Consider the following 17,986-nt stretch of genomic DNA (forward strand, 5'->3'; position numbering starts at 1 on the left):
AGCCACAAAAGAATTCAGGTACAATTACTAAGATAACTGCTGTTTGGAGCACAGCAAAGCAATTTCCCACAGTGGGACTTACAGTTCAATTTACCAGTTGGGCAAATATTTTGCGCTCTGTAGTGGTCCAGAGAGTTAACAGTTACAGGTAACATTTGAGCAGTGTTATATACTTCAAGAAAAAGTTTCTTCAACCCAAATAGGTTATTTACATCCCAATACCTAGCACTTTACGTACAAGTAAGTTCATCTCATGCTCATATTCAAGGAAGCGTGCTTAGATTGCAGACTTCCAACTAACTCTGTTATATTTTTTCAGTTTTGCAAATATCTGTCACTTCTGCATCTGCAAAAACCTGTTGTCAATTTAACATATGAATTAGCTTTTAGTTAATCAGTTTATCTTGAAATAATTTTATTTAACTATTTGGCTTTTCTGTCAAAAATGCAATGCAGTGTTTGTCACAATGAATAGAGGACAATCTGGGACACTTCCCTGGAATTATATGAAATACTGATAAAGGTGAGGATGTAACTTTCTCTCTTCTTAAATATAAATTTGACATCAAAACCTCTGGTCCGGAATGCCACTGTGCTAGGTGCCCAAACAAAACATTACTTTAATCGTTGTGAGTTCCTGCTCTCTACACAGTACACCATCCATTGATTCAAGTAAAGTACATTTAATAACTGTATTTTGTTCCTTCTTTAAAGATAAAAATTATATTCAACACAGGTGATCACAGTGTTCATTAAATCAATTTGTTGATGGGAATGCAAAGCATAAGCAAGGCTTAAGATTGACAGACTTCTTCAGACCAAACATTCAACATTCTGAAGACAGCGGCAATATAGGCAGATTCTGCAGTGGAAAGAGATGGACTCTCAATACAAGCTGGACATACTTAGGACGGCTTTTCTTCTTTTGCATTTTGAGTATTGTTCCTCAATTTGCCTGGCTAGTTGGTTTTAAGAAAAAGTAAGGTAATATCAAATATTTTGTAATTCTAGCATCATTTTGCTCGACTGAAAAATATCTATCTACTCAACATCTCATTTTATGTAAGCAACAAGCAACAACATACCCAAAGCAATATATACATAAACGATTACTGGAAGGCTTTACCATCTTTTTATGAACAAATAAAATCTCGATTTCCTTTGCACTATAAGCATCAACCAATAGTTAGACAGGTACATTTGCAAACTACACTCAACAACATCAAAATATTCTAGCACCATTATTATTTTTTCTCTCCACAGGCTTTGTAGCATTCCATCTAATGTAAATTTCAGATGTATTGCGATTACATCTTTTCCTTCCTTTCATTAAAGCAAATATTCAATAATTGAAATATTCAGTTAATATAGTCAACGTAGAGACCCAGCAATACCTGAGAAATAAGAATCTATAAAAATATTCATACACTTATCAACAGTAAAACTGAAGTCACTTTAGAAGACCTGAATGTGTCAAGAAGTTTGACAATTATGACTGGAGCCAGGAAACTGTAGCACTGCAGAATTTCTTATGAATTTCTCCAGTTCGTGTTTTTTTTTTATAAATGCTGTCTTAGATGACAGCTTAATGTGTACCACATGCAATATTTATTCTTCCTTAGTGTCAGACTGTCTAGCCATCCAAGGGAATACAAAGAATGTCACTTATTAGGATAAAAGCACAGGAAAGGTAATCAAGGACATATGTAACACCAGCCAGTCATGTCTTATTTCAACATCCTATTCCATTCATAACAGTTCAACAATTATTTGCTTACTAATAATTTGCTTTCAGGCTGTTTGTGTTCCCCATAATGGTGGTTTGAATCTATTTTGCTCTTTAGAATTGGACACTTGCTGTGCCACGCATGTTTGTCAAAACTTTGTATCTTCTGTCAGAAAAAGCTTAGCATATCAAATCATTTTGATCTGCTGCAAACTGTGAATAGAACAATCCAGTAACCCTCAATGTCAGCAGGGCAATGAAATAGCTGGATATTAAAACCTACTACCAAAATGTCTATAATGCACGGCCACAAATATGGCAAGCGAGTGAGGGTTTTCTAGCATTCTAAATACGTAACACGTTGATATCTTAGAATACGGCAGACATGTTACCAGAAGAAAGGAAAAGCATTTTAGAAATGGCCTTGCACTGACATACGGCAATTATTTTTTAGAGCAACTACCACCCCTTGCATTTTGAATTACTTACTTTGTTTATTTTTATTTAACCAAACAGAACATATAGATGGGGGGGGGAGGGATCTTCTGATACATTTTCAGCCACAGTCTGCTAGACAGGTGTGCGTTATGGAAAATGAGTAATTCAGAAAGTCAAATAAGATAAATGCTGATAGAGGGAGCCAAAAACAAACATTTACCACACCAAAAGGTTTTAAAAAATTAAGAACCCCAAATTTATAAGTGATCAAATATTGCATTAACTCCTGAATGTCATAATAATGGGTAGTTACACTACATTTTTGAATACAGGTCAAGGATATACAGTCATTTACCGTAAAATCAAAATGTACATTCTGCTTATTAAGTTTCTATGCAATTATTTCTGCACCCAACATCTTGGAGGCAGAAAACCACTTTCGCTTTGTATTTACTTAGCCCACATACTGGTCATACCACCCCACACAATTCAAATAAAATTATTATTATATGTTAGTATCGATGTCAGTTAATTCAATGACTAGTCTGCCCCCTCCAAAAAATCTCAGGTTGAGTAATCTGAGTTAAAATTAGAATACAACAACATTCCAAGTTAAATTATATGGTTAAGGTGCCTCAAACCAGCCTAACTCAGACTACTGAATGTCATTCCAAAGAGCTGCCTTCTAGAATTACTACTACTACTACTACTACTACTAATAATAATAATAATAATAGAATTTATCCCCCCCCCTCTCAGCCAGAGCCAGGGTCAGAGCAGCTTCCATCAAAAATACACAGCTATAAATACAGAATGTTCCATAGCTATTGGACAGGCACTGGGGATTATGCCCTTGGAGCCTCTGTTTGAACCTAGAACACAGATGGCTCCATCAAGACCATGTAGTTAATTTTAATGGTTTTATGATGGTATAAAAGAAAGAAGGAAACACCTGAGGTATACAGGCCCCCAAACAATTAAACACTACTTGTGGAAACCAGCCTTTCACATTGTACCCAGAAGACAACAGGGAACTATTGAAGATGCTGCAGAATGATGTAAAATGCTGCCTGTGCCCCATCTGAGAAAGGTCAGGGTACCCTGTTCAGCATCAATTGGAAGTTTAAGTAGATGGTACCTGGTGGTCACATGAAAAAATTCACCCAATAAGCAGCACGGGAAATTTTAAATTTTGTGTGGGGGTATTTATTTGATTCATTTACGTGCTGAATTTTCTGCATTGAAAACAGTTTGCAATTCAAAACAGCACCTCCAATTTGATACCCCAACACAAAAGGGGGACAGACATGGGAAAGGAAATCAAGTCCAGGCACTAACTTTTAGATAACTTATAAGCAGTTCCATAGTAAGTAGGTGGAATGGCCACTGCGGAAGGCAGTTCTGAGAGGGGTAGGGCTAGATGGCCGTCATTCCCCAAGCAGGCCCGTAAAGGGGGTCTTCTCTCTTTCTCACCTCCCCTTGAAGCAACCCAGCAGAAAGGTAGGTGTTTGTGGGGGGGGGGGGTTGCATAGGGAATGGCCACTCCCTGCAATTCCTTTGTTCCACTGTCCCCCAATCTGACTGCATGCATGACAGCAGAGACCACTGTTAGAAACAGGGCATCTAACTCGATTCCTAGCTCCATGCCTCAGCACAATGCTGTATCTCCTAATTAATTTTTTAAAATAAATCTGTACAGTTAATAAAAAATGCTCTGCACTGTCTTTTTCTTGCTTGGAATTGCCATACTTTATACAACGTTACAAAATATAAACTATGAGAATAACACTGACAATAACTGTAACAATTTGAAATTGTGGCTAAAATTTCAGGGTAGACCACACAGAATCGGAAGTCCTGGTGCTTTTTATCGTTCATTTGTTTATTTAATGCTCATAGACAAATTAGTCATGAGCATAGGGAAAAGGTACACTATTAAACAAGATAATAATTAAACATACAAGCTAAAATATAGGAATTACATCTACAGCTTTCATAAAATGTTGTTAAATTTTTAGATATACTCAATTGTATGGTTTTTAATTTAGAAATGTCATTTAATGGCATAAACATAAATTTTGCAACTGCCCAAGTCACATTTGGGTCGGTGTCTACTAATAGCTTAACTACAAGTTCCTGTTTTTCAATAAGTCTCCAATTCTGGATGTATTTAGTAATCAAATTTTCTCGGGCCGCATTGTACTTTTTACAACTGATAAAGAATTGCCAGATGGTGTCTAGCTCCCCTGATTTGCAGTCGCAAAGCCGCTCAGAAAAGGGGATCCCTTTGAATCTGCCTGTTAGTTCCCCTAAAGGCAAGGTGTTCATTCTGGCTTTTAAAAATAAAAATTCTATATTTGGGTACTGTTAGAGACTTACAGTGGCTTTCATCCTTGAAAGCTAGGCTAGGCCCAGAGAGACATACTGGATCAAGGTCATCCAGCAAGATTCATGGCGGAGTAGGCACAGCAAATCTGCCCGTTCCTAGTCTGATACTGACTCCTTTGCCGCACTGACTGGAGCTTTTTAAGAGATCTATCCAATTCACTACCTTTGTCCTTGCCATATATTCCCTGGCAAACTGGAATAATGCAGAATAACTCTACATGGAAACTGCCCTTGAAGAATTGTCAGGCTAGACTTATGGGGGTTAGAATCATAGACTTGGAAGGGACCACCAGGGTCATCTAGTCCAACCCCCTGCACAATGCAGGAAATTCACAACTACCTCCCCCACACCCCCAGTGACCCCTACTCCATGCCCAGAAGATGGCTAAGATGCCCTCCCTCTCATCATCTGCCTAAGGTCATCGAATCAGCATGGCTGACAGATGGCCATCTAGCCTCTGCTTAAAAACCTCCAGGGAAGGAGCGCTTACCACCTCTCAAGGAAGTCTTTTCCACTGAGGAACCGCTCTGTTAGAAAATTCTTCCTGATGTCTAGACGGAAATTCTTTTGATTTAATTTCAACCCGTTGGTTCTGGTCTGACCTTATGGGGCAACAGAAAACAACTTGGCACCATCCTCCATATGACAACCCTTCAAGTATTTGAAGATGGTTATCATATCCCCTCTCAGTCTTCTCCTCTTCAGGCTAAACATACCCAGCTCCTTCAACCTTTCCTCATAGGACTTGGTCTCCAGACCCCTCACCATCTTTGTTGCCCTCCTCTGGACAATACTATAGGTGAGGTCTCACCAGAGCAGAGTAAAGCAATACCATCACTTCGCGTGATCTGGACACTATACTGCTGTTGATGCAGCCCAGGATCACATTTGCCTTTTTAGCTACCGCATCACACTGCATCAGGAGTTAGTGGTTCTCCTATGCTGGATAGGTTTGCATACCTTCTGATGGACCAGGTGTGCAGTGGGGAGGAAAGAGACAGCTACTGAAGTAGTTCCTAGCAAGAAAAACCCACCACCATTTATTTGTTATTTGTAGTCTGCTGTTCTCACTGAGATTCACGGCTTAAGTCAATATAATCAACAGGATGGGACATCACCATCCACGGCATGGCAACAAATTAGAAGGAAAGTACACCCTTGCTGGTGCAGGCTTGAAGCAGCTCAGTAATCCACGAACAAGTGTGTGGGTTGCTGACTGGCTAGCAGCCCCCAACGTGGGAGAGCTGAGATCAGTCCCACATGCTTTGCCCTTCCCCGTGATTACCTTGCAGCATAGACGGGTTGTTCCTGCCAGAGGTCAACATCACAGCCGCCCATAATGGAGGTGCTTCTAGAACCCCAATTGAAATCTCAGGTAACAGAAATTGTCTGGGGCTGCCTTTTCACCAGATTAGGGTGTTATATCAGTTGCTCCTAGAAAAAGGTGCCTTGCCCATTTCCCCTGTAACCACTAAGTCTGATTACTATAGCATAACATAGGATAGGGCCACCACTGAAGACTGTTCAGAAACTTCATTGGTTCAGAATGTGGCAGCCAGCTTCTCAGGATTAAGTCAATAAAGCCCTCAACGGTTTGGGATCTGTATACCTTTGCTTCATTCATCTATGGGCAACTTAGCAACCCTAGCCCAAAAGCCATCTGGCTGTCCTCGACTAGTGCCAGAGCCTTTTTGACTGTGGCCCCTGCCTGGTGGAACTCTGTCGAGTGAGACCCGGGCCATAAAAGACCTGGCCCAGTTTTGCCGGGCCTGCAATATGGAGATGTTCCACCAAGCATATAGTTGAGGATAGCAACAGTTATATGGCCTACATGGTTAACATTCTATACTGGCCTGGATTGGGGGACCCCCTCTGCTGTTGTCATTTTTATTGTTCACCACCCAGACTCTCCACCCCATCGTCCCCCTGGGTTACTGCTTGGGTAGCTGACAGTCATTATACCCCCGCCCCGGTTTCTGCATGATTTTAATTTTACTTAAATTTAATTGGGGGGGGGGGGCTGTTGTGTTGTTTTATTAGACGCCATCATGTTGTTTTAGATGTAGTTAAGTACATTTATATTCCTGGTTTTTAGCGGTTTTAAATTACTTGTATTAAATTTATGTTGTCAGCCGCCCTGAGGGGGAAAGCGGGATAGAAGTATAAATAATAAAGAAATAATAAAGAAATAAGAGGAAAATAAAAGATGGTGCTGAAGTAACTGCCACAGCCCCCAATTAATTTCCAAATATCCTTCTGTGAAATTAGATTTGTAGGAACACTGCTCTCACCTTCCCAAGGACGCTGAACAAGCTAGCTAGCTTCTTGCTTTGACGTGAAATGTAAACCCAGTCAGTCCCTCAGCACTTGGGGGGGAGTAAGATTGGCTTTTAAAAAACGAGTTGCTTTCTGTTGAGCTATGCTGTAACATTTTAATATTTTCACATATTATGTTTGGGGGTGGCTATGATTTGGCCCAGGCTAGCCTGATCTCGTCAGATCTCAAAAGCCAAGCAGGGTCAGCCCTGGTTGGTATTTGGTTGGGAGACCACCAAGGAATACCAGGGTTGCTGTGCAGAGGAAGGCACTGGCAAACCACCTCTGTTAGTCTCTTGCCATGAAACCCCCCCAAAAAAGGGGTCGCCATGAGTCGGTTGCGACTTGACAACACTTCACACACACACACACACACGATTTGTATATCCTGTTAGCTCCTCTGATGTACTATTTGTACCATGAAATAGGATATAAATTTTTAAATAATCTTTTTAAAAGGACTGTCTGTCAATAGCCGTTCGTCAATGTAGCTGGTCTATTCCATGGCAAGAAGTAAATATGAAGGGCTTTATACCAAGCCAAGCCACTCATCCATCTAATTGCCTTCTCTGACTAGCAATGGGATCTCAACCAGAGAAAGGTCTTTCCCAACACTTGTTATCAAAAATCCTTTCACTGGAGAGATTGGTCCTGGGATCTTCTGCACGAAAAGTATACACTATCACTGCCCCATCTCCAAATAGTGACTCAGAGCACAGTCTTTCAGATTCACCACAAGCAGGCATTTCCAGGCTAGATTATGACAGAGACTAAACTATAAAGCCCCTAAATCACCTGAGTCTGACATGCTTAACAGAGCAGCTTCTCCCATATGATTAAACACAGCAACTCAGCTTTTGGGGGCAGGCCTTGCTTCAGATTCCAGTGAAAATCCAGGCTTAGATCCTGTGTGATGCAAGCAAAGCTGCAATACATAAATGACAACTCCCACACACACACTCACACTGCAGCACTTGACACATGCCCCAAAATTGTGCCCCTGAAGGTCCATATATTCCCAGAAGTATCATGGAAGTTGAAACAGGGGTTCAAAGGGACAGGGAACGATCAGAGACAACTGTCCTCCCTTCTTCAGCAAGTGGAAAATAGTGATTTAGGAAAAGGAGCTTTAGGTTTAAAACAGAAGTTCAGAATTCAAACTTCTGTAGTCATGCCCGTCTTCTTGGATATCTCCTTTCTGTTCGGATCACGGTGATGGTCTCACCCATGTCTCTGTTGTTGTTATTGTTATTGTTTTTCAAGGCGAGTTTTTGTAAGAGAGCATAAATTGCATAATAGGACCCTTTCTTCCTCTAGCATGATGTCCAAAGAGTGATGCAAAGAGTTAAGTGGAAAGGTATAGGTATAAATGACTTTTCACGGATCTTTAAAAAGATGGTCCTATTAAACTATTTACACCCTGTCTGTATACAAAATGTTAAAGGAAAGTGTATGACCAACACATGAAGCTGTCTCATATGGAGTCAGACCATTGGTTTACCATGGTCAGTACTGCCTGCTCTGACGGGCAGAAGCTCTCTCTCTCCAGTCTCAAGCAAGGGTCTTTCACATTGTGTGTGTAAAGTGCCGTCAAGTCGCAGCCGACTCATGGTGACCCCTTTTGGGGTTATCATGGCAAGAGACTAACAGAGGTGGTTTGCCAGTGCCTTCCTCTGCACAGCAACCCTGGTATTCCTTGGTCTCCCATCCAAATACTAACCAGGGCTAACCCTGCTTAGCTTCTGAGAGCTGACGAGATCAGGCTAGCCTCCCACCAGATCCCTTATAATCAAGGATGCCAGGGATCGGATTTGGGACCTTCTACATGCAAAGCAGATGCTATTTCCTCGAGTCAGCTCCTCCCCCACCTGACCAGTGTGCAGGCCATAGCTTTCCTTGTTACATTTGACCTAGATGAACTGCATTTTGCAACAACTATAGTTTTCCTGGGGGCACTGGATTTTTTTTTCCTAAAAGGAGCTCCGTTGCACAGAGTGGTAAGCTGCACCTGAGTTCAATCCTGACGGAAGTCGGTTTCAGGTAGCTGGCTCAACGTTGACTCAGCCTTCCATCCTTCTGAGGTTGGTAAAATGAGTACCCGGCTTGCTGGGGGTAAAGCATGGGTGGGGAACCTCCGGCCCGCGGGCCGGATGCGACCCGTGAGCTCATTTTATCCGGCCCCTGGCCCGCCTGCCAAGGCTGGGAGCTCCACTGAGCTAGCTGTTGCTAGCCGGAGCCTCCTCTTGGCACTTCAGGTTTTGCTGGGAGGCAGGAGCGCATGCCGGCCCCGAACCTTCCCCCTCCCAGCTTGCCTTTGTCTGTGGGGCATGGTAATCCCCTGGCCACACCCCCGTGCCGCGTGCTTTCATGCCGCTGGGGGCTTGCCAGCCTGCGCACTGGCCGCACTGCCGGCTCAGGGCCCCTGTTCAGCCCTCCCCCTGCTCGACCCCACCCCCGGGCGCACCCCCGCGCTGCGGCCTAACGCTGAGGGGGGTTGAGACTCGGGCCTCTGGGGCCTCACCAGCCTGCCTGCTGGCTGCGCCGCCGGCTTAGTGGGCCCCTGTATGCATGGCCGGGTTCATGCAGGAAGGAACCTGGGACCTTCTGCAAGCGGGTGGGTGCCTTTGTGTGTGTGCGGGGAAGGGGGGGACCGGGAAGGAACCTGGGACCTTCTGCAAGCCGGTGGGTGTCTTTGTGTTTGCGGGGAGGGGGGACCGGGAAGGAACCTGGGACCTTCTGCAAGCAAGTGCGTGCCTGTGTGTGTGCGCGCGCGGGGGAACCGGGAAGGATTCCATGTTCCTTCCCGGCTCCCCCCCTCCCCTGCGTGCACGCACACAGGCACGCACCCGCTTGCAAAAGGTCCCAGGTTCCTTCCTGAGTAGTGGAGGGAGGGAGAAAGACGCTTCCCCCAAGGCTGTCTGTACAGCAGCGGTGTGCAGGAACGTCGCGGCACACTTAAAAAAACCCTCTCACTGCCTCAGCTGTTCCTGCATGCCACGGCGGCGTGCACAACCAAGCTTCAACCTTCCCGCCTCCCTACCCCACCTCCAGAGTCGCCTAATCGCCTCCCGTGTGGATGCTCCACCGCCGGGAGCGGCTTGGCTTCTTCTTCCCCCCTCCTTCTTGCCACTCAACAGCTGACAGGTGGCGAGAGTGGGGGAGAGAAGAAGAAGCCAGCTGCTCCCGGTGGCGGAGCATCCGCACGGAAGCCGATTAGGCATTCTGGGGGTGGGGAGGTGGCAAGGTTGAAGCCCAGTTGCGCGGAGTTGCGCGCGCCACCAGGTGTGTGTGTGTGGGGGAGGCTTTTCTCTCTTTTCTTCCTCTTTTTCTGTCACTCTCTCCTTTCTCTCCCTTTCTCCCTCTTTTTCTGTCTCTTTCTTTGTCTGTCACCCTCTGTCCTTTTCTTTTTCTCTGTCCTTTTCTTTCTCCCCCTCCATCTATCTATCTATCTTTCTTTCTTTCTTTCTTTCTTTCTTTCCCCCTCTCTCTCTCTCTCTCTCTCCCTCCCTCCTTCCTTCCTTCTGCCATTTATGCATGGGAGGTTTTGCCTTGGATTTGCCACTCTCTAGACTAGATGCACATTTTCCCAATCTGAATTCTCAAAATTCAACAATAAGCCCCCATGCAGAGTTTTGAGAATTCAAATGGGGAAAATGTGCATCTAGAGAGCAGCAAATCCAAGGCAAAACCTCCCATGCATAAATGGCCTTTCCTTTCTTTCTTTCTTTCTTTCTTTCTTTCTTTCTTTCTTTCTTTCTTTCTTTCTTTCTTTTGTTTCTTTTGTTTCTTTTCTTTCTCTCTCTCTCTCTCTCTTTCTTTCTTTCTCTTTTCTTCCACCCCAAAAACCTCCCTAGCCTCTCCCCTCCCACCACCCCACCACCACCCTGCCGGGAGATCTACAACCGGTATGGCCCCCGAATGATGTGATAAATATGCAAATGGCCCTTGGCAGAAAAAAGGTTCCCCACCCCTGGGTAAAGTGTAGACGAATGGGGAAGGCAATGGCCAACCACCCCGTAAACACAGTCTGCTTAGTAAACGCTGTGATGTGATGTCACACCATGGGTAAGTAATGACCCGGTGCTTGCACAGAGGACTACCTTTACCTTTGCTTTTTTACATTCCTAAGAGTAAGCATGAATGGCTATACCATGATGCGCCATTACATGTAAAGTCAACCAGTTTACATGTTTTAACAACTGTAGTGGTATACCATATCAGTTTGACTTTCCAACATTCCACAATGTAGTCATTACTTCTGGAATATCAAGCATAGCAACTACAGTGATCATTCTTACTTAAGAAAATACACTATTGGGGTTCATTGGTACTGGCATTTATTTTCTTTCCTTTTTTAAAAAAAAACCTTTATGAACAGCCGGCTTAAAGGATGACAAGGTGAGAATAATTACTGCACAGCTTTGAGATTGCTACAAAACATATACGGAATACATTTTCACACAATCTCCTCACAAATTCAAACAATTCAACTTCACTGAAAGTGCTAGCTTTGAAGCAAAATTAAAATCTGTGAAAAGCTGACGCAACCCTAGTTTCTGTCATTAGAAAAGTTAGAACTTTTTTCAAACACAATACACTTAAATCAAATGGCAATACTTTTCGCTTAAATGCTATTTATTATAGACACCATGTTAAAATCTTTAAGCAGAAGCTGAACTTCCCTTTTGCATCATTCAGCAGAGCAGCTATTTCTCAGTGTTGTGACCAAGTTTCTACCCATCCCTTATTTTTCCATACACAACCCATATAATTTACTTGAGGTGTGTATAGGAATGAAGACATAGGTGCAGATGCATACATTCAGGCCGATGGTGGTGGTGGGGAATTTCAACCCTAGGCTTAATATTCCACTTCACTGTACCATGATAAGTAACGCCATAGTTTTTGCTCCCATTATTAAACCACAAAATTAGGAAGACTGTGGAGAGACAAATAAATCTTAAAGCCAAGACTGACTCTCTCTCTCTCTCTCTCTCTCTCATATATATAGATATATAAACAACATAAAATAAATTAAGATATAGAAAATCTTTATACTATTGGTTAACATCTAACAAGATTCCTTACTTTCAAAAGTGATTGTGAGTTGAGAATTTCAAGATTGGAGTGCCTGCAACCCATATTAACAAGCACTCAACGCCCATAAGATGCTTTCAGGGTTTTGTGACAAGATTCAAATAAGTACTGAGTATGATTTAAGAAAGAGTTTAGTAAGTTAAATATCAGCAAATGACATTTAATGTAACAATCATATTATGTGGAACACTGAATTCTCTTTCCACCTGCAAATACTAGATCAAAGTCACACACTGATCAGATCGGTTGCCAAAATGTCTGGGAACACATGTACATAAGCACGCCATTCATGTCACTGTTCTAACATGGACACTGTGTTTAATATATTAAACAGGTGCATGGATGAGGCATTCATTCTTGCATGAGACAATTCAGGATATGTTATAAATAGTATACTGTTGCATCAAAAAACATAATTACATTAAAAAATAATGGTACTGTGAGTTTTGATGGCCTACTCTGCTCAATAGCTTGTTTTGAGCAGCAACAGTAGTGTCAGGATGAACAAACAGTATTGCATTCTATTATAAAACAGCACTATATTCAAGATTCTCTATAAAATGTTAGTGTGTTTTTGTAAAGGCTTAGATTACTTATATGTTGAAGGAGTAGTAAGTTGTATTTTAAAGTGCTGATGGGAATTTGCCTACATACCCATGACTATCATCATCTGAACATAATGTAAGTGCAACTAATACATTTATCATGTCAACTTCCCTTCAGGAACCAGATCTTAATCGTAAACTAACTGAATTACTAGTTTAACACAGTTAATACCAGCAAGTTGTTCCTTGGAATCAATCAAGTATTTATAGCTTGCAAAAGGTCATGTAAACCACAATCATATCATTCATTCTGTTTTCTTCTCCAAGACAGAAAAATGCCAAGTTGCCCCTTCAAAAAGACAGTGTGTTTTTACAAGTCATTTTAAAAAATCAGGGAAAGATGGGGAGGAGCTCTAGCTTTCCTCCTTATTCCCAAAACTTTCAAGCATTTCCTTGATGAGGAGGTAAATACTTCTCCACTGCAAAACTCCTATGAAAAACATTCAGAGTTGCATCCTTCCTGAACTAACATTAGCTGCCTTACATTATCACAAATTAAACCAAGAAATAAAATTTTGCTAAATGAGCTAGATGATTCAACAGTAGTTCCAATTAAGAACGGGGAGGGGGGAGGAATGCACAAATTAAAAGGCTTCTCCCCAACAGAATATATTCTAATCATTTGCATCTGCTTGCACTGCCTTCCATGTTAGAGGGCAACCATTCCCAACCTTCATAAATTAATAAATTATTTTGTTCTTCAATGCAAAAAGATATATCGTCATAAGGAAGACGGGATTTAAAGATCGGCCATTCTGTAGGGGGGGGAGATGGTCACTGTTCTGACTTCCGTAGATGCCATTCTCTATCACACAACCCTCCCCACTCATAAATACATGACAACTACTTCCTCAATCATTTTTTACGAGCAGGGATGCATGGGGGGTTGTCAAAGGCTAGCTTGAGGGAAAATAGGAACAGCAGGTGGCTGAAACTGTACTGAAAATGGCTATGTGGTAAATTCTCTTCTGGAACATCACTCAGCTACCCCAAGCTTTGATCTTGCAGCTACAATTATACTAATGTCCCCAAACCTGGATTTTAAAGACATACACATGGGGGGGGGACACCCTGAACTTTGAGAAATGCATAAACACAATAAGATTTTACTACGAATTCATAATATAAACATTTGCAAATTAAAAACTAATATCTATGCTAAGTTTTGCATTCTGTCCTCGTCACAACTGGTCTCGCAAATGACATGGGGCGTCTGGCAACGGTTAAATCACAGACTGGCGTCTCCTGAGCAGTCTGTCTACTATTAAGGTTTGAGAAATGGTATTTTACTGTACAATTAGAAACAGTGAGCTCTACCTGCAATCACCCAAATACAGGTGTGATGAGCCATTCTGGACAACTAAAACAACCTGCCCATTTTCAAATAAATGTTGATGCTCTACTGGTACTGCGGCAGTGAAGAAACCTCTCCAACAGGACTTAAATGTAACACAGGAAATCTTAGCATTCTGAGTTGCCTGAAACTTAAAATGCCTTCATGCGCACAGCAACCTGCCCAGAGCAATCATATATTCAAAGTTTCCGCAAGATAGATGTGATTTCAAATACCCCATTGTAGAGGGAGGCAGATTTAATCAAATGGGAGGTTTCTTTTGCAAAAACTGAACAAATTTTGTCAACATATAACCACTAAAAAAGTTCCAGCTATGCGGCACTGAAAACACACATAAATGCGCTATACTGGTAGAACAGAGAAGTTTTAGTTGAAATAATTTCACAGAATTTATTCTAATAACTTATTAGAGTTAACCATCTGACATTAATTATTGTTTTGGCTTCCAGTCTACGAATGTTTATTTTTCAGTTTAAAGCCTCCTCACTCTTTGATATCATATGGAAATGAGAAATTTTAATGGAAAATTGAAACCATGTGCATCTAAGTACTTAATGAAGTACAGGGAGAACGAGAGTGTGTGTTTTAGAGGAACTTAGATACACAGGGCTGCAGTTACTTTAACATGGCAGCAAGCAAACACAACCTAAAACTTAAAATGAGTTTCATGGTGAACTTTGTACACTTTGAAATTTTTAGGGAAATTATTTGAAAGGAGAGTTCTCATCAATGGTCCCTTTTTAATGCAATGGATTAAACACCTCTTCATCAAACTGTTCATCTAATCAGTAGCTTTCTCAAGACCAAAAAAATGCAGCGTTCTTTTCAACTCAGATCTCAACTGTATCCCGCATACTCTGGGACTGGCCTTTAATCCAGGTCACCGCCTGTTTGACAGAAAGCTTATTCTGTAGCCATTACATATGCTGTCATATTTATAACCATACAAAAGTTTCTAAACTCACACGTGACACACAATGTCTATGAGATTTGCATTTCCTAGCAATAAGGTTTTCCCATAAAATGGATGTGGGCATTTGTATCCTTTTAAACATATCTCTGACATATGAACTTTTTTTTTGTTTTTTCCCTTCAACATCCAACAAACAGGCATGGATAAAGATTATATCACTTTTATCAATAACTCAGAAGTTTTTTTTAAAAAAAGGGCATTATGTTACAGGTTCGTTCAATATCATACAGCAAAACAAATTCCTGAAGATAGGAGGGAAAATTGCTATTTTATTTGTAAATCATTATGAGAGGTTTTACCCTCTATTGCACTCCAACAGATAGGGTAATAGGAACACTGCCAGTAATACATTTCGATTTACTGTAGGTACAATAATGTGACTAACTATTAATTTGACAAACACTAAGATCTTAGAGAAACATGGCAATTCGTAAAAAAAATTAAGCGTATTTTGGTAAACTCACCATTTGTTTTTCTTTCTAATGTAGTCTTTTTCAGAAAGGTTAATCAAATAGATCATTGGTTTGGAAGTTAAAAACAAGTGTTTGTTCAGCACATCAATCTGAAAATCAGGGAGGGGAAAGCTAAATTATAACACAAATGAAAAACCCACAATGGAGGAATGCCAGATGATCAAAGTTTATATATCTCACCTCTAAATATAAATAGTAAAAGCAAAGAACATTTATTTATTGGAGTTAAATTTAACATGCTTATGTAAAGATCTGATTTTTTTAATTTAAGGGAAAACAACAAGATCAGACTTGGAGGAGGAGGAAATAGTTATAGCCTACCTCTTTGTCATTCCAATCATGATAGAAACGAACCGGCTTTTTTTCATCTATTACCCAGCTTTTGATTTTGCACATTATGTCCTGTGCAGAATTAAAAAGAAACAAAAAGCATTTAAAAACATTAAAAGAAACAAAAAGTGTTAAAAGAAAACACACTCAGCTATATGTCAGACAGTTATTTCTTATGGGGGGGGGGAGGAACTGTAGACAGCAACATATGAAGTACCTTCTAAATGAAGTAATACATATATGAAAAGGGGACAGGAGAACACAACCAGGGCTAGAACAGACAAACACAGAACACCCTGGTAAAGTTACTTCCCTGAAAAAGGGACAGTGATACTTCCCTCTGCCAAGTTGAATGTAAAAAGGCATCTATTATTTAATTTGCTTTCCAACATTCCACAGTCATAAAGCATCCCAAAAAGGGGGTGCGGGGGGAGAATCATACACAAGAAATCTGTGCTAGGTGTGTTGCGCATGGTTTTGAAATACTGTTAGCAAAAGAAACTGAGCTGATTATTGGCAGTCCCACCCTTCCACATATTAATCCACGTGGCCAAAGGCCTCCATATTCTGCATTAATTTTTTTTGTCAACACCTTCTCCTTTCCTCAAAAAAAACCCCGAAACCTGCCAAAGCTTCCATTACACAATGGCAAGAGGCTTGCTCTGGTGACCTCCAACCAGCTGCATTCACTTTCAGAACATCTCTCCCCGCAGGAAATCTAAAGGCCTTTTAGTTAGCAAGCTAGTGTGCATTCAGAAGGAGTAACTGCAGGAAGGGCCCAATGCGCTTTGTTTCTCTGGCCTTTCTTCACAGAAAGATTAATCATCTGTGAAATGGAAACGGCAAACAGCAAGTGACACAAACTGAACCCTTCAAGCCTTTTCCTCATCAGTTTTGTGGTTCGGAATCTGAAAGCTGCGTGTGGCTAGGTTTGCCTTACAGGCAGGTGTTAATAAAAGGCTCCTGGGTCTGAAAGGTCAAACCAAGCTCTTCTAGAAGTAGTACATTTTTAGTGTGTGTGCGTGTGTGTCCCCCTTCTTATTTTTGGTCAGAAGTGATTTATGGCCATGCTTTAAATATTGCATTTCAATTCATTTTTTTTACAAGGTATCACTGTCATGGTAAAGTCAATTAAAGGAAGGAAGAACTGATTTTTTGACCCCGAATCCCCCCCCCCGGCACACGTTTTACCTTGTCAATAAATAGGTTAAACATTTATAAATATATTGCCTTAGTATTCAGTATATACTTACTCTTCCCATTCTTGCAATTGCTTCAGGAGGGGAAAAAAACAAGAGGAAAGCTCTTCTAAATCCTTAGATCCTGATTTGTAACTCTCCGGGAACAGGGCTCCCCACGGATTTTAACAAGAAAGGAGCAAGCTACAAACTTTTAATGAAATATAACATGTTCTGCCTAAGAATAATCACTTTTACTCTCCTGTAACTGATTTTTTTTTCACTCATAAATGTTTTAAAAGTGGCTAATGTAACACCATTTCCTACAAGGAGAAGATCAAAGTGCTATATTACAAATGCATTATGATTAAAAAAGCACTGTGCAGCCTTGCTATTAAATGTTCTTTAAACCCTAAAAGGCTTCCCATAGATCTCACTTGGCACTGCATATACAACCTTTGACAAGTAATGTAGACCATTTTTATTCATTGCCTAAAATTGTAGGCAATTATGTGCGTCACACTGGCCACCTGCAAGTTCTGAATGCCTGCTCCAGTTGTCAGAGCTAAAAACTAATGTCGGAGGGGATTAATCTAGGGGGAGAGAGTCCTCTTTAATGGCTCCAGCAGGTGAAATGGCCCAGCTGGTTACTACGATGAGTGGCCAGAATAGCTTATGTAGAGACATGCAACAAGATTACACCTTTAAAAAAAAAATACACAGAACCATCTTTGGGCCCTATCTATTTTTCCCATATTTTCTTCTATCGATAAATAACTCACTTAAGCTTAAAGAAATGAATTTAAAAGCTATTCTTCGACTTCATTGTTACAACAATCCCCCCCCCCAAAAGCAATCCTGCTTAACTAGTGGAGGAATTTTATATTTTTCCCCTGATTTTAAGAATTAATGTAAGTTACAAATTCCCATCTTTAAAAAGCCATTAACACTGCAAAATTTTCCAAACACTCTATTGTATAAAACTGGTGGTAAAGTCTTTGGGACTGAACAGGTCTCGGCTCCACATGCTAATGAGACAAATCTGTCTTGCCCGTTTGGTTTGTCCTTCAATTATCTCTGCATAGGTAAGCAGCAGTTAGTGTGTTT

General features: G+C 41.2%; 1 protein-coding gene across 1 annotated transcript in view; it reads right to left on the bottom strand.

Annotated features, from left to right (window-relative positions):
* The window catches only part of OLA1 (Obg like ATPase 1), a 107,874-nt gene that overhangs the window by 39,202 nt on the left and 50,686 nt on the right, over positions 1 to 17,986 (bottom strand). The window contains exons 5-6 of the mRNA XM_056861575.1: positions 15,693 to 15,773; positions 15,363 to 15,460 (exon numbers count right to left, since the gene is read on the bottom strand). Of these exons, the coding sequence (XP_056717553.1) occupies positions 15,363 to 15,460; positions 15,693 to 15,773 (179 nt within the window). The remainder of the gene's footprint in view (positions 1 to 15,362; positions 15,461 to 15,692; positions 15,774 to 17,986) is intronic.

Source organism: Euleptes europaea, chromosome 15, assembly GCF_029931775.1.
Source record: "Euleptes europaea isolate rEulEur1 chromosome 15, rEulEur1.hap1, whole genome shotgun sequence".
Lineage (NCBI taxonomy): Eukaryota > Metazoa > Chordata > Lepidosauria > Squamata > Sphaerodactylidae > Euleptes > Euleptes europaea.